This window comes from Lissotriton helveticus, chromosome 5_1, assembly GCF_964261635.1.
Source record: "Lissotriton helveticus chromosome 5_1, aLisHel1.1, whole genome shotgun sequence".
Lineage (NCBI taxonomy): Eukaryota > Metazoa > Chordata > Amphibia > Caudata > Salamandridae > Lissotriton > Lissotriton helveticus.
In genome coordinates, this window is record NC_136065.1 from 108356454 (window position 1) to 108374560 (window position 18107).

Here is an 18107-nt window from a genome sequence, read left to right on the forward strand (position 1 = left end):
CCCCACAGGGTCCCTTTTATCGAGCTCCGTGGCTGGACATGAAAGATGCTTCTAACTGTCTGTAGGCAAGCCAAATGGCGTCCACCATTTTTGATCAGTAAATAAAAGATTAAAAAAATGTGTCCACTCATTCCATAGGAAGAGTGCATGTATGACACGTGCCCTTGCATACATCCTCATACATGTGTGAGCCTAGGAAATGGCCTCACCATCATGCCTCTTTGTTTTTGCTCTTATTTTTACGATGTTTCACAGCATCGGCAAAAAAGCACTGGCAAAGCCAATAGGTCAGAAAAGCGAGACCTATTGACTTTCTCACTGCTTGTTTTGTTAACCACTTTCATACAAGTAGCATTTGCGTTGCCTCACACGTGAATGAGGTAAAACCCTTTTCTCCTCGGGTAGTACAAACTCTTGTTTCACGGCACTTATTGGTGAGAATTGGGCACTTATGAGTCCACAGAGCAGCATCAGTTCTCAAAACCTTAAGTAAGGCCTTTCGCCACCTTTATCCTTCCAAGCAAAGGAAACTGTAGTGAACAGGAGGGTGCAAGGGCCGAATCCTCACAAGGCATTTAATTCAACGTGTAAAGAGGTTTATAACTTCCCTTTGAGAAGCTTTAAATCCGGCTTTGCGTTGGTAAACCCTCTACCAAACGTCTTCCTTAGCTGTTGCCAGAAAATATATTTGTTTTTAGAGCAGGCCCCAGATTTTGGAACCTATCTTTAATCTCTAATGTCTTGTGTCCTCCAATAATGAAACCACCTTGTGTTGAAAATGTTAAATTTGATCAACCTTTCTCCAATTAAGAAACGGTATTGATGAAAAAACTTAAATTCCAGTTTTTTTCTCTATTTTTTTATTTTTTACCCCTTCATCGGCGGGGACGCCCTCGCTCCCGTCCTGTAAATCAATGCAGCGCCCTGGCAGAGTTTACATTGTATTAAAATGTGCTATGAAACCTGCCGTGACCTTTGAAAACAATGCCCCCTTTAATGTGCCTCGGGGGAGGCTTTAATGAAGGGAGGCCATAAAATTCTCCAGAGTTCAAGATGCGGTTGAGACTTTGCGAGCTCTTTGTCATTTTCACACACAGGCTGGCGCTGCAACTGTGTGTGATTGAGATGGATGACAATGGCACAGGAACAAAGCTGCCACAGCGCCCATTTGGTGCTGGCATCTGGGCGGGGCCAGGGCTTCGCCCTGTGTTGAGGGCTGTGTTTGATAACAGCACTTTAGGGCAGGTAACAGAGCGGGGAAACGCACAACACTTGCATGATTCCTTCATAAGAAGCTGAGAATTGACCTCTTTTGTAAAATACTCACTGGTAGTGCCTCAGTCAATTCACTCACCCGTGGTAATATTTTGTTCAGTGGGTAGCATTTTTTTTGTTTTGCAAACGTAGGGTATTTCTCGAAAAACGTGACATTTATGAATTTTGAGAGTATTTTGTGCTTCAGTTTATTTTGTGTTGTCACTTGCAAGGAATAGCTAAGCAGGGAGAAAGTCATGTAGGAAATGCTGACGACTGACCCTGGCAACTCAGTTTCAAAGAGCAAACCTAAGCAGGGTCTGTACTTGTGTGCACAATGCTTGTGACGTCCTAAAAGAATGTGAGCAAAATAGACCAGGAGAGTACTCAGGCCTTATGAAATCTAGAAAACCCACTAATTACGAATAGGCCTAGTACATGGAACTCTGCTTGGGTTGTAGAAACCCTGCACACCTCCAGTTGTCTTGTTTTGCGTTGTCCAACAAGGGGATTCCTGCCACTGGCCTGACCAAGCTTCACAAGTTGAGTGTTGCACATTCTCGCCTAGGTTTCAGTGACCCTACTGCAGGCCAGAGCCTGGTGTTGCGTGTGCGCGTTGTACAAAGTAGTAGGTAGAGCAAGGATATTTTGTTGTTTAGATGTTTAGTAAGTTTGTTTGGGACACTGTAGAGAAATTCACGGTAAATCAATGTACAGTGCAGTGGGCTTGACGCGGCTTCCAAGTTGCGTTGAGTGTCTTCCACTAAAGGCCGCAATATCCCACGGAGTGGCTTCTATTATTTTCTTGTGGCCGGAGTAGTTTGGTCTTAGGCCTCAAGAGCTTGGCCCTGGAAGCATGTAGTAGGCCATAGCCACATGGCATCTGGCCCCGGAAGCATGTAGAAGGCCATAGCCACATGGCATCTGGCCCCGGAAGCATGTAGAAGGCCATAGCCACATGGCATCTGGCCCGGAAGCATGTAGAAGGCCATAGCCACATGGCATCTGGCCCCGGAAGCATGTAGTAGGCAATAGCTACATGGCATCTGGCCCGGGAAGCATGTAGTAGGCAATTGCCACTTGGCATCTGGCCCCGGAAGCATGTAGAAGGCCATAGCCACATGGCATCTGGCCCCGGAAGCATGTAGTAGGCAATAGCTACATGGCATCTGGCCCGGGAAGCATGTAGTAGGCAATTGCCACTTGGCATCTGGCCCCGGAAGCATGTAGTAGGCCATAGCCACATGGCATCTGGTCCCGGAAGCATGTAGTAGGCAATTGCCACTTGGCATCTGGCCCCGGAAGCATGTAGTAGGCCATAGCCACATGGCATCTGGCCCCGGAAGCATGTAGTAGGCCATAGCCACATGGCATCTGGCCCGGGAGCATGTAGTAGGCCATAGCCGCATGGCATCTGGCCCGGGAGCATGTAGTAGGCCATAGCCGCATGGCCTCTGGCCCCGGAAGCATGTAGTAGGCCATAGCCGCATGGCCTCTGGCCCCGGAAGCATGTAGTAGGCCATAGCCACATGGCATCTGGCCCCGGAAGCATGTAGTAGGCCATAGCCACATGGCATCTGGCCCGGAAGCATGTAGTAGGCAATAGCCACATGGCATCTGGCCCCGGAAGCATGTAGTAGGCCATAGCCACATGGCATCTGGCCCCGGAAGCATGTAGTAGGCCATAGCCACATGGCATCTGGCCCGGAAGCATGTAGTAGGCCATAGCCACATGGCATCTGGCCCCGGAAGCATGTAGTAGGCCATAGCCACATGGCATCTGGCCCGGAAGCATGTAGTAGGCAATAGCCACATGGCATCTGGCCCGGAAGCATGTAGTAGGCAATAGCCACATGGCATCTGGCCCCGGAAGCATGTAGTAGGCCATAGCCACATGGCATCTGGCCCCGGAAGCATGTAGTAGGCCATAGCCACATGGCATCTGGCCCGGAAGCATGTAGTAGGCAATAGCCACATGGCATCTGGCCCCGGAAGCATGTAGTAGGCCATAGCCACATGGCATCTGGCCCCGGAAGCATGTAGTAGGCCATAGCCACATGGCATCTGGCCCGGAAGCATGTAGTAGGCCATAGCCACAGGGCATCTGGCCCGGAAGCATGTAGTAGGCCATAGCCACATGGCATCTGGCCCCACTAACTCGTTGTGTATGGGGGTGCTTCCAAGCAGTGGCTAAGGTGGGTTGCTAGTGCCGGAACAAGGCACACATGGCGCCCCCTAGCCCGTGGACCTTTACTGAATCCTCAATTATATGTCGAAATTGGAGGAAGCTACGAGTACAATTTTTCTGGCTTTTAAAAATGTTGCGCCCCGGGCAACCGCCCCTGTGGCCCTGCCCACGCTGCGCCACTGCGGTCCTGCCCACGCTGCGCCACTGCGTGCACGTTGAACGGTAGACGTCAACAGAAACGCTGCGCATGCGCGTGGCAGCCACGCAGAGGCCTGGGATTTCACGACCCGCATCTTCTCAGTATGTAAATCTACTGAAATTTCAAGGTTAAAGGGATGGAGCCGGGCAATCCCCGCGCGCGGCTGCTTTACATATGCTGAAAAGCCCAGGGTACATATAGAGGTCATTGCTAACCCTAACATGTCCCCCCCCCTGATGCCGAGGCTCCCACGCAGGCAACCCGCATTAATGAGGGGTGAGAAACAGCAGAGGTCAGGAGTTGGCGAACCGGTAGGGCCCCCGTGGCCTCTGGACGGAGGTCAGGCCGAATTCCTTTTGGGTTTTTTTTTAACCGGCAAACACAGCCTTTACTATTTTGTTTGCTAAAAATAAGGAATCTAATTGGCTTTTCAGCTGGTTGTTTGACTTCAAATAAAAGGGAGCAACACGGGCGGAGCTTAGCATCGCGAGAGCAGTCCTGCCGCGGGCCTTGCGAAGTAGCAGTTTTTTTTTTATTTATTATATTGTTGGGTTTCTCGCTTCTGCTTTCTTTTGATTGGTAAGGGTTGCAATCTCAACAGAAAGTCCCAGCGCAGGACATGAAAGAAGTGGTTGCCAGTTTGGCAATGTAAGACTGTTTTAGGCAGCCACACTGACTGTGCTAAGAGGTCACACACTGACAGTGCTGCTGATTAAAATAAGATAAAAAAAAACAAACAAAAAAAACCCCAGAAACCTCCATTTAGTGACATTGCTTGGGTAGGGCGGCGTGTATTATTTCCTTGTCAATTTAGGCCGTGTTTACGTTTTTTTTTATTCCATTCACATCTATCCGTTACGATCTAGGTACCAAATGGGCTTTTTTTTATCCATTTTGTGAGCGGCCTGGCACATGCTGTTGCGTCGGATTCTTTGACTGGAGGGCTCTTGTCCCCTAAATGTCCTTTTCAGCGGCTTCTCAGGCCGTGTCACAAGGGCGCCTAATCCTACACACTTTGTGACACCAGCGATTTGTCCTTGCACTTTGGCAGAGATGTGTTAATCTTTTTTTTTTTTTTTTTTTTTTTTTTTTTTACTCAGTATGCGAATAATCCGGCAGTTTTTTGTGTTTGTCTTTTTTTTTTGGGTGGGTATCGCTTGTGGCCGGAGCCTGTCAGCGGTGCCTGCCCGGTGGCACGGCTGCTCTTTAAAAGGTCTTGGGAGTTCAGCTATTCCTTGTAACCATGGCACCACTACATCTGTTAAAGGATTTATGGCTTGGTTGATAGGGAAGAAAGGGGCGGGGCGCTGGGGGAGGGGCTGGCCCCATAAACCCAGATCCAGGGATTGAGATAGGACAGGGGCGCTCCGCTAAACCCTAAGCCCTCCGCCCTATCAGATAAACGGGGCGAGGATTAGGCGAGGCCGCACTACAAAGTGCTCCGGGTGGCACCCTTTCTGGGGGCGAGATGGGGGGGTCAGATTATGAAGCGGTTGCAGTGAAGGCTGCCGCCCCCCCGGGGCCTGTCCGCGTGGAGGGCGCCAGAGCGAGGCTCGCGCCTGGGGTCGAGTTTGTACCATCTCCAGCATCTCATGGGGGGGGGAGAACGAAACTGGACAAGCAATGGAAGCCTCGAACACCTGTCTTTTATGGAGATATAGTGATGGGGGAGGGGGGTGGAGAGGAATACCAGACATAACTGTACCCCACAGACTCTGTTTTTGTTATTCAGCTGAGTGACCTCGGTGTACAGTGCTGGGTGGGGTCAGTCATGTCTCCCAATCTGCCTTGGTCCAGCCCGGGAGAAGCCACAGTGAATGTCCACTCCCGTCTCCCAAAGTGCAGGGTAAGGTTATCGTGTTTTATGGCATCTCGTTTTGGGCAAAGGATTCTGGGGAGACAGATACGTGGATATATATATATATATATAGGAGAGAGAGAAGCCCCAGAAATGTAATTTTTTTTTCTACGTGAAATCTTCTCCACCCCATATATTTGTCCCCTCAATACCGGTTTCTTGTGGCGGATTCTTCAATGTAATGTGTTGTTGTGTATACTACCACTTGCGGCTCTTGAAGAATGCCAATACATCAGGTGGCCATATCATGACATATAGATATGACTCACCCCTAAACAATATGTAATGCACCCAAAATCGATATCCACAGACCGCTTTGATTCCGGTCAATGCAAATCCAAGAAATGTAAAGAGTTGGAAAGTGCTTCCAGACACATTATAGGAATGGACACTGCAAATATTCTTCACAGAGAAGCACGGTGCTGCATGTGGGGTATGTGGGGAGCACAGAGAACCACTGTGTTGCATGTGGGGAGCACAAGGTCAGGCAGGGTAAGGCTAACAGCACAATGTGCTACAATCGGCGTGTGGCGTCCGCAGTCTTCAAAATGAAAAAGCAGGCATGAATCCCATAACAAAATATTGCTTTCACAAAGTGCTGCCCTAAGCACAAATGTCTCTATGGACTTGAGATTCACAGTAGTAGTGGGCTGAACCCATGGAATTTTGCTCGGCTGAATTCCGTGGAGTTACATGATTACGCGGGGTCTGCCAATGGGCGGAAAATATGCACCTCACGCTGTAATTTAGCACCAGTAATGCGGGAAGCGCTGGTAAATCTGCGCGAACGGCAGTATGTGCTGCGCAAGAGCCTGCGTCCATTTAAGTTGATTTTGCTGCCACGCGAGTAGAAAATATACCTGAGCGGCAGCAAATCTACTCTAGAAGTCACCCTCAGACCACGACTGCTCGCATTAGAAAACCGCTCTTGAGATGCCAAAACCTCGCTCGCGCTCACCAGCTCGCACTTCTGGAGCCTCGGAGGATAACAAAATCTACCACGTGGCGATTGGCGAAATTTGGCCAGAATTCTTCATTACAAGAGTAATGCAGGGTCGCCAAATGCAGCCAAATCCACGCCCTAATTTAAAGCCAGTGCAAAGTGGTCCCTCTTGGGGGATGGAATCAGAGACTTCTGTTGGAGTGTCCATGCTCTCTTCCTGCTTTAGTGGGATTCAGTCGAGAACTAAGCAGAGGATGCAGTTCTACTCAGTGATGAAAAGAAGAAACATCCTTTTTTTACCCTGGCCGGATTGAAATTGATATAGAGATTAAAAAGGACAAGTGCACTGATAAACTTTGGGTCTGGTTGATATCAGACAACTAGATTGTCTTGTTGCTGTGCTGTGGCAATGTTGATGGTAGAGTGTGTGTTCAGTGCTGTTGCAGTGTTGACTGTAGAGATTTTAAGTGCAGGGTTGTGGCATTGTTAATGATACAGATTATTTATTGTGTGTAGTATTTTCACAATTGTCCAGTGTAAGTAGTATTGTTGCAGTGTTGATATTAGAGGCTATCCTACATTTAACATTCTTGTAGTGTTGAAGCCAAAGCTATATATTAGTAATTTGTTTTATAGAGCCCTCTATATCACACTTCTGCCATTTCAAAGTGCTGTAAACAACAAGAGTTTCATTAATCTAAAGTAACCAGAATTTGTTGATTTACAAGGCTGAGTCGGCCATGCTGGGATTCAGTCTTGTGACCTGCAGACCACTACATGGTCAGCAGGGGGCATTGTGCTCACTGAAACAACAAGCTGGTTGCACAGATGCTATAGATTGGGGTCACTGGAAAACTTTCACGGCAGTCCCGCATCGGTAATGAACTTGAGCTCCTCAAACGTGTATCTTGGGATCAATGGGAGAGGGGTTGGCCTAACGGCTAAGGCGCTCGACCTCGGACCTGGGGATCTGGGTTCGACTCTCGGTAACAACGCCAAAAACCCCCTGTGATTCTGGGCAAATCACTTAATCTCCCCGTGCCTAAAATGAAAGTGTGTCCTCATGTAACGTAACTGGTGCTATGTAAAGCTCTCTGATAACTGATTCGGTTCGGTTCTAGTTCGCGCTATATAAAACTCTGCAAAAAAAAAAATGGCTGCAGAGCTTGGACCGGTGCTCCCCAAAGGCACTGTTCTTCTAGCTGCTAAGATTAAAACTCACCACATTTCTGACAAGAAGCGAATAGTTACGTATGTGGGATATGAGGTCTATGGAAATTCTGGCACGGGCACTGACTGGCTAGGATGATCATTTTCCATAACCTTAAGAATTCGGTGTCCCTTCATCCCGGGATCTACCCTACCCTACTTCTCTGTACAGTGACCCCCTACAGAACAACTAAAGACCATCTGTTATACAAGGTGAGAAGCACCTCAGAAATTCTGAAAGTTAGAAACCTCAATCAGTCCCCACCCCTTAAGATCTTCAATGCAAGTTTGTAAGCTCTTAGAGAATGAATCTTCCGATACGTGCGGAGAGATTCATATAATGAGCACATATGGCTGCTTCCTTCCTTCACCCCTTCAGTGGTCCAATTCCTAAAGGTAAGTGTAATGTCGTATTTTTGGATGTAAAAAAACCTTACAAATAGGCATAGTTGGGAAGGATGGCATTGCTACCTAGCAAATACCTTTAGACTGTATTAGTTGATAAGAAATATAATTTCACAGAATAACATTCCATTGATAATGTCTGGACAGATTCTAGTTATGCAGGGCACCATTTATCTTGCTGGAGTTTCATCTCCCATTTCTTTCTGGTTTTAAATTAGCCAAGTCTTACTGTGATCTTATGATTTTGGCTCTCGCTTATTAGTTTCCCAATTTTTTTTTGCTTCTCAGAAATCAGTAGGACAGACCTCGACGGACCCGCGTTGGCAATTGATGGTATAGCGACTTCTGAAAGCTACAGGCGCCCATCCCACAACTGTACAGGATCCAATGAAATCCTATTGGGTGAGCAAATCCGAAGCGCTGGATATGAATTGGAAACTGATTTTTATTTTTTTACCAGATGCAAAGTTTGTTTTCTGGAGTGAGGTGTAAGAGTCCACAGGGGTTCTACAATAACCAGGTCAGAATACATAGGTCTTAAGAAAAGGGATTGCAATTGCAGATTTACTTTGAATTTAGGTAAAATTGTAAAGTGGGGATCTTAATTTTGCATGGTCCTTACTAAAGGTGTTTTCAGTGCTGGATCATCAAGCTGTGTCCTGCCCAAAATGTATTTAAAGCCCATTAGCATTTAGGAGTCCATAAATAAGTAGACATCCAATACTGAGTTATTCACAAACATACAGAGTGAAAAAGGCAAACTCTTTTCCATGATGTGTTATCTTTTTGCTAATTTGAGTTCATGTTAAGAGTTCTTCTCGATTGTACATCACAATTGATTTAGTTGTGTGCTCTTTTGGGTATGTGGAGATCCTGAAAATATCTGGAGACTTAGTTCAGAGGTACTTTAACATATTGTAGCTATTGGTAACCAAAAGGAAAACTACAAAGGCACAATATATTTTATTGTAGCGTGATTCCAAACCACATCACGTTTCTGTTAATAGACACAAAGGAAACTAGAGTAAATCTCTCTTAACTAAAACAATCAGAATACCCTTAAATTTAGTGTAAAAGCTTAAGACAATGACATTAATATTGCAGTGTTCTTTGCCTTGTTGGAAAACGACCAAGCAGTTTTGGTGTAGCAAATTCTAAATGCTTGGTTCGAATGATAGAATTTGATACTCGTCATTCCTGTTTAGAAATCTCACTTTTCTTTCCCAATCAGATTTTAACATATCAAGTGTTCACAATTCTCCCTTGATACACTCTGTACTCCACTTAGGGTCATTTACCCTTCAGTGAAAGCCCAAGCACTAGAAGGCCATCTTGTTAGAACTTCTAAAGCTAGGAAAGGAAAAAGAAAAGGGACATTACATACTAAAAATAAAGTAAAACAAGTATTTACTGTCATTCAGCCACACACCACTTGGAATTGAAACCGAATACTCTCATGTTCCACTGTCCTGTAAAGTGTGATAAATTGCTAAAAGTGGATTCCCTTATTCATATTTAACGAGTTGACACACACTGTCTGGGCTCACTAACCTTAGCATGGCACATTCAGTGACACATCTGTGATCTTCTTCCACCACTAGTGGCCAAAAGCTGACATACTACCCCAAGGTGCCGATGAAACTGCTGGCGAGGCATCTGGACTTGGTGCCCACACTTGTGCAACATCTGACCTCCAGTCTCCAATGGGTCAACTGTCCTTGAGGTGACATCCAGCCTCCAATGGGTCAACTGTTCTTGAGGTGGCCTCCAGCCTCCAATGGGTCAACTGTTCTTGAGGTGACATCCAGCCTCCAATGGGTCAACTGTTCTTGAGGTGACATCCAGCCTCCAATGGGTCAACTGTTCTTGAGGTGGCCTCCAGCCTCCAATGGGTCAACTGTTCTTGAGGTGACCTCCAGCCTCCAATGGGTCAACTGTTCTTGAGGTGACCTCCAGCCTCCAATGGGTCAACTGTTCTTAAGGTGGCCTCCAGCCTCCAATGGGTCAACTGTCCTTGAGGTGGCCTCCAGCCTCCAATGGGTCAACTGTTCTTAAGGTGGCCTCCAGCCTCCAATGGATCAACTGTCCTTGAGGTGACCTCCAGCCTCCAATGGGTCAACTGTCCTTGAGGTGACCTCCAGCCTCCAATGGGTTAACTGTTCTTGAGGTGGCCTCCAGCCTCCAATGGGTCAACTGTTCTTGAGTTGGCCTCCAGCCTCCAATGGGTCAACTGTTCTTGAGGTGGCCTCCAGCCTCCAATGGGTCAACTGTTCTTGAGGTGACCTCCGGCCTCCAATGGGTCAACTGTTCTTGAGGTCCCTCCTTTATGCATAAAGTGGGGAAGTAACAACGCCCAAGCATTTGTCATGGAATTCAATTGCGTTTCCCTTTACCTGTCTATCACACAGTTGTGTTTCATGATGCATGCTGTCGAAGCAAGATAGGTGGCACGTTCTGGTGACCCTACCTATCACTGTTGCCGAAAGCATCTCCCAAGCACCGTCTCACTCTCCCCACTGGAGTGGTTTGCCAAGAGCCCAACTTTGCCACTCAACAGTACATGTGTCTTTTCCTTTCAGGTTCTGGGCAGCTGAGTCCTGCCTGTAAAGTAAGGCACTGCAGCTCAGTGCTGCTCACTACACACATCAGTCTATGCTTCCGAAAGGGTTGTGCCTGTACAGGGCCAAGCTTGGCGGTACTTATGGATATGGTGGTTACACTTTCGCAAAAACGAGTTTATAATCATTTTAATTTTGCTTTCCTGCTGTTTTGAGGCAGCTGGTGGGGGGACGGGGCAACGCTGCTCCACGATAGCAGAGGGGCTGCAGCAGCCAGCAAGGCATGGTGGGTAATTCAGTTATGTTGACCATCATGTTGCTTTTATGTGACGTTTCAAACACGTCTGAAAATTTCCAATGGTGTTAGTGATCATATACATCGGAAGAGAATTGCAGGTCATAGGGGCCTGTGCTGAGAACCTACGATCTCAATTTCTAGTTTTACGGAACCTAGGCACCACTAGCAGCATTGCCTTGGACAAGCGCAATGGCCTTACTGGGACAAATCTTACAACTCGTCCAGCAATAAAATCCAGGGCTAATCTAGGAGCAGCCTTAAAAACTAAGTAACTGACTAGGTGTTTTAAAAGAGGACAAATGTGTCACCTACCAGGGGGCTTGAACATCAGCCTGGTGGCTGCATTTTAAATACTGTGTTGGTATAGTTCATTATGCCACCAGTAATTGCCATCAAAATCATTTTCATGGCTCCTGATGAGAGATTAGGATTGTTTCCTCAGTGTCCAAGGAATGAAGGCCCCTTTGGAAACCACATTATTCATTTACGGTCTCAAAGATAGCTGCTGGTCCACTGTATTCCCAGGCGTTTCCCAGCAACGTTAGCTGCTGGAAGAGGTCCCATTTCCAGACTAATAGTGGTTAGTCCAAACTCCAAGATTACCATGGAAGACTACAATTCCGGTCTTCTCTGTGTTTAACTTGAAGAAATTTGACTTCATCCACCCATAAATAAAGTGCGTTGAATCTAGAAAGATGAATTGGGACATATTCTGACACTCCACGCATAATGTGACTCGTCTGCATAGTTGAAAATGTGGCAGCCTTTTTTAGGCTGCAAATAGATATTGAACAAATGAGGTGAGAGTGCCGACCCGATACACACCCCACAGTCAATTTTGACTTCGGCTGCTTTAAAGGGCGAAATATTTACTGCTTGGGTTCCATTACTAAGAAAAGAACGTAGCCATTTATGTACCATTTCTGGCATACCTACTAGGAAGGAATATTCCAGGGTCAAATGTAATGAAAGTCATGGTTAGATCAAGCAGGACTAAGGCCAAAGTTTCCAGATTCCAGATATTTCCTCTAGTCATCAATGACTGACTCTAACACCGTTTTAGTGTTATTCTTTGGTCGAAAACCCTGCTTTGTTGAGGGGAACACAAGTTTCGCAGTTTGCAAATAGATCCATGATTTCTGGTCAACACGAGATTCAAGGATTTTTGCGCAATAAGATAAAGCTATAGGCCTGACCATCTCACGGTCATCATTCGTCTTTTTCAGCAGAGGAACAAATATGGTTTAAAATATCTGGTACTACACCTGTCTGTGGAGAACTATTAAGCAAGGTACTTACGGATTCTATTATTGCGGGCGCTATGGCCTGCATAACACTTTTGGCTGTTAGCCGCAGTAGTGTGTTTTCCCTCACAGGATAAAAATTGTCAAGGGCAGTTTCCAAATTCATCTTACCATCAGGCGCTATCCAATCCACCATTGGGCTCCCTATGATATATTCTTTGATAAGGCAGTTCTTGGCTACAAATAATCTATTTAGCTTATGGCAACGGGTTTGCGAGGTCAGTACTCGTTGGCTAACTCTTTCCGTAGTCGAAAGATCCTGCATCATTTAAAAAATCTCTCTCTGTTGGTTGTGAGCATCATAAATCCTATTTGAGTAGAAAACTCTGTTTGAATATTCAACTTCTTATAGCTCAACAAGGCTTCCTTATGCTTTTCCATATGATCTGTCCCTGAATTTCTGCGTTCTAACTGTCTTTGTTCCGATTTGGCCTCAATTATATGTTTGGAAAACCAAGGTGCAGATGGTCTTTCTTGGTACTGAGTTTATTCACCGTGGAGCAAGTACCTTCCCGTCTTAAACAGCCAATTCTAATAGGACTGGGTGACTTCGTTCATATTGTTCCTCAATTTTGGCTCAATCCATTCTAATATCTCCATTATCTTCTTTTTATCCAATCTGTCCCATTCCTATAACCTTTTTTTAACCTCTTCCATACTCATGACGAGCTGAGCTCGTCATGAGCCACGGCGCTCCGGTGCTCGTCATGAGCCGTGGAATGCTCGCATGCAGGGATAATTCTCCTGCTGTGCTGAGCGTTCCACGGCAGGTAATGCACCTTTGACGAGCTGAGTTCGTCATGAGCACAGGAGCGCGTGCCTCATGACGAGCTCAGCTCGTCATGAGCCGTGGAATGCTCGCATGCAGGGATAATTCTCCTGCTGTGCTGAGCGTCCCACGGCAGGTAATGCACCTTTGACGAGCTGAGTTCGTCATGAGCACAGGAGCGCCGTGCCTCATGACGAGCTCAGCTCGTCATGAGCATGCGGGCGCCCTGCGCGCCCCCCTGCCCCCCAGCACAGCGGGAAAATAACCCCTGCAGCGAAGGGGCTAATTGAGCGCGAACACAGAAGTGTTGTTTGGAAGATCCCGCCGCGTCTCGTTACCGGCGTCTACTTTACACGCTTTGCAACCCCTGAAGAAGGGTCGCTCTTTCGGACCCGAAATGCATTGGGTATCTTAAAAAGCATGATATTATATGAATTACTAATGAACATGGATTGTAGGCTTTTCCAAATAACCTCTGAATGAGATAATAAAAGACACGAGTTAAAATTCTAAAATTGTGGTTTGAATAGATTTTTGAATTTGAGTAAGATGTGAAAAAACATCTAGTTTCAAGTAAAAAGTGCACACACCCAAGGACTGGTTTTCCGGACCTATGAAGTTTAATGAATAAGGGCACTGATTGACACAGTGCAACGGATGTTGTAGCACAACACAAACATGGAGCTTAAATAGTAAAACTTTTGGAGTTTAATACAGTTCAATTTCGAGTGCACCGAGATAGAGAATGGCAATTTCTCTTAACAGCCCTTAATTCCTTTGTTCGACCTTAAGTTATACAACGGGATAGTATTGTATTAGATGGTTGTCTGACCAGATACATGGTTCAATGTTGGAGTTTCCTAATACGCAGTCAAAGGTTCACCTAAGATACAGAACATAGTCCTTTTGATGGGTAGGTTTATTTATATGTTGCATCATATAAACAAAGGTCAGAAGCTCCTTAAATAGCTGACATTTTCAGAAAATAATAAAATATTTTTTGTTCTGAAGGAGAACACATTGCTATAGTAGTCCCTGGCACTTAAAGGGAACTACTTTGTGTGCAGATACACTCCTTGTAAAATTCCAAAATTTCATCACTCACAGGGAATTTAGCCAATGGCTGAAGTCGGCTGACCCATTTCCATGAGCTGTGTGCTGTGCTTGGCATTACAAATGTGAATGACACAACAACAGGCCAGTGAATAGAGGGTACTAGCTGAAAGCATCTATCAATATATTATACATATACTTTTACTAAAAATCTAATTGTCTTGGCTATGCAAGGCCATAAAAGATCAAAATGTCCCAGAATGTTAGAAGTGACCAACAACACCCCTATTGCCGTTCCCATGAACATAGAATGCATAAAAGATGCAAAGTGTATCCTTCTCTACCAGGCTTAAAATGCAGTGGTAGTGAGCATTACAGAACAGCAACTAAGGCAAAAAACTATTTTTATAATTTTTCATATACCCATAGATCAGATTTCCCGTAAAATACATGATTGGATGATTTAAGTTTCAGGAGGAGGCAGGATTATGCTATTAAATTGGCCAGAGTTACCATGAGACCTCATTTATTTTGGAAAACCAGTGTCTTCAAGGGAAGCAACTATTATCAGTTAATGTAAATGTAAATGTAAATGTATGAAACTTATATAGCGCAGGACTTACCCTGGGGCATCTCCGCGCTTGCTTAGGGAACCCGTCCTGGTATTCCCCTGTGAGAGACCCCGGCAGGGTATCCACAAGGTGAAAGCCAGGCATCCCGCCGCGAGGGGCCGATGTGGAGATTAAGCAAGCTATTGCCCAGAGTCGCAGAGTGTGACCCCGTGAGTCGAGTAGGCACCGGCGCGAGAATTGTCGAATTAGTGGAATTAATGAGCCCGAGACCCGCCGAGGCGGGGAATCGAACCCTGGTCCACGGTCGATCTCAGATTCCGGGTCTGCCGCCTCTAACCACTGAGCCACACTTCTCCACAGTAATAACAAGAGTGTGGTAATAACAAGAGTGTGTAACTGAATGGAGGGCAAGGAGCGTTAGGCGCTACGTAATATGCACACATTCATCTTCTCCAAGTCATGTGCTCCGGCGATTGCAGGCCTTATTTGACCTTCAGTTGGACACAGCAGCGGCCGGCACAGGAAAACGCGGTGGGATGGGCAGGGCGCTGCAAGGGGGTAAGGCGACAGACGACGGAATAGGTATTTATTTATTTATTTATTTATTTAATTAGACTTATTCCATTGTATTTCGGCTTCCCCTCCTTCCCACCTTGCCTCACCCCACTGCGCTTACCTGTGCCGGCCGCCACTGGTTGGACAGCTCTTTTCACAGAATATAATGACCTGTCAACTCAGATCCTGGTCAGCTGTACATCAGTTCTATTCTGTTTCCACTGGAATGGAGAAGCTTTAGCACCCCAAAGTTAACGTGACCGCTTCTTGTTCTCAGAATCGTGCATGACATTTTCTTCTTTTCCTCTATCCATCTATGAACAACTTAAAATTGAGCCGTAAAACCCAAACGTTGTGTCTTAACCTCATTACCTCTTGTTTTAGGTTTTGTGCTAGTCAATAATTTGTTTTTGATAGTATAATTACATACAGGGCCTTTTAGTAGGGTGACTAGAATTTTAAAGCCAAAAACCGGGACATTTCACAAAAATAGAAGGACTATAATTTTACGTCAAGGTAGCGCACAGAATGACAGCGCTCCTCAGCAGAGAATTACAAAATAGGCAATAAGAACATACATAAGATGCTATGTTTAAACCCAATAGCCTGTGAATGAAATTGCTTTCTTGGAACAACTGCTAACTATCCCTGCTTTGTAAAACATAAAAAACAACTCCCCCTTTTTTAGTCGACCCTCTCCAAAAACCGGAACATGAGCTAAATTTCTCGAAATCTGCCCAGACAGGTGGTGAAAAACGGTGACCGTCCTGGCAAATCCGAGACGCCTGGTCACCCTACCTTCCAGTCAACCCTCTTTATCCATTAGTCTGCTGCAGCGTCGTTCAAAGTTTGCTTGTGCTGATCACTGCATACAGTATGGGCCAATGGGTCAGCCCACTACAGTCATTGGCTCGCCTGCCTTTGGCCGACTGCATACGGAGCTGGCTTTAGTGCTGGTCCCAGGATGCTTGTTTTGGGTCCAGGGAAGACACGGCTTGACAGTTCGGGCTGGACTGTTCCCATGAGGCACAGGGCCAGACTGATTTGCATATGGCCATGTCTGAACTGGGGTGGCGGAGTGAGCTAAAGAATGGCAATGGATTAAACCCAGATCAGTTGACTGGGGTGAGTGTTTAATTTGCTCAAACGCTTCGTCCATGATCCCCTTTGGTATTGCGGTGGTGCCCGGTGCGACAAAGTTTGTTGGCACCCCCCAATGACCACCTCCACCACAGATTTCTTCATCACCATCTTTAACAGTGTCCCTCGTCACCATAATTAATCTCTCTCTCTCACTCTGAGATGCATTTCTTTAGTCATATAGCGGCACTTATATCAGTGTAGGGTGGCAGAGCACTTTGAATCACACAAACACTTTGCACAGAGGCAGTTAATCATACCTTTGTAACTCAGTGTGTAGGAATTGTTATATTAGACAGAGGCTTACAATATGTAGGAGTCATGTCACATGTCATCCATACTGGTAAACAGTATAGTTTAAGAGTGCTTGGTGTAGAGAAGCACAAACTCAGAATTTAAAAAGGAACACCGTAGTTGGGGGTTCTCTTTAATAAGAAGAATTGATTTCCACCCAAAGCAACCCTTTTTGCTACAATAATCTATACTCTACTCTATACCTTGCAGCGTGCATGCAGTTCTCTGATGGAAGTTAATAGCTCACTGTTCTTTACAAGGATTTGAACTTATAAATTGCAAGTGACAAAAGGATGTCTCTCTTAAAAGCAGTAACCGATTAACCTATTTACATTATATGTACTTTGTAATCTGCATGGTATTCACACGTTCTTTGCAACAGGCATTGTAACCCTTTGCACTACTTTATACTGGGTCAAAACCTCAACTAGACTGAACACCAATCTCTCTCCAAGAAAAACATTAATCACAGGAGTTATCCTTAAAATGTTTTTGTTGCCTGGAAATTGCTTGAGGAAAGGAATGCGTCAACAGGTGCTTTAAAACCATAATAAACTTGCAAATGCCGCCACTCTTCCCCAGAAGTCAGTGGTCGCACTGCCTTAGAGCCGGCCCTGACTGCATTCTGTTCTTGCACAATGTGCACATCTGCAAAATATGTTGTTCTTTTCGGCGCCAAGGACTACTGGTGCAGTGTGCTTTTATATAAATATATATATATATATATTTATTTTTTTTCTCACAAAAACACTAAAAGATAAGTTATAGTTAGGAAAACTAAGTTATATTTAGGAAAACTTTCCTCCATTCACAGTCTTCTCAACTCAGTCACCACTCTACATTAACTATAACTCAACATCATACTTTGCCGTATGTTCAGGCAAATCATCATATTTGAGATGTCATAAGTGTTGCTATTTATGCAGTGATTTCACACACTTTAACTTCTGTAATATACAAGGGTATAGGCAGTGCATGGAGAAGGGGTGAGTTATAGTTAAGGTAGTACGGAGGTGCTTGAGTTATCTAAATTTTAATGTGGTGTGTAAGTATAAATGTGAGTTATAAGTATGAGTTAAGTAACTTTGTAAGCGGTTATTAAATGAGAAATTAAAGATATAACGAGAACAGTAGAATTTCTAATGTTTGTGTAGTATAAGTTGGGTTTGTATATCAAACGCAAAAAAAGTTTTCCTAACTATAACTTATCTTTAATCTTTCTTATTATGTGTGAATTTCAATGTTTTTTCTAATGTTAGTTACAAATATGTAATATTGGTACAGTTTAGTGGTGTGGGTGGAGTTATATTAAGCGGAGTGTGGTAGACTATAGTGGAAGGTGTTGTAAAGTGTACTGTTGGAATACTGGAGTGGAATAAAGTAGAATTATGTATATTGGAGTGACGTACAATGGAATGGAATAACGTGGGGTGGCGTAGAGTGGAGTCTCATAGAGTGGAGTGGCGTTCACTGCAGTTGGATACAGTGGAGTGGTGTATATTGCAGTA

The 18107-nt window shown here is 45.2% G+C and overlaps 1 protein-coding gene across 1 annotated transcript in view; it reads left to right on the top strand.

Annotated features, from left to right (window-relative positions):
- Window positions 1-18107, top strand: part of NR6A1 (nuclear receptor subfamily 6 group A member 1) — a 228653-nt gene that overhangs the window by 45108 nt on the left and 165438 nt on the right. Inside the window, exon 3 of the mRNA XM_078640337.1 lies at window positions 8345-8458. Within this exon, the coding sequence (XP_078496463.1) occupies window positions 8345-8458 (114 nt within the window). The remainder of the gene's footprint in view (window positions 1-8344; window positions 8459-18107) is intronic.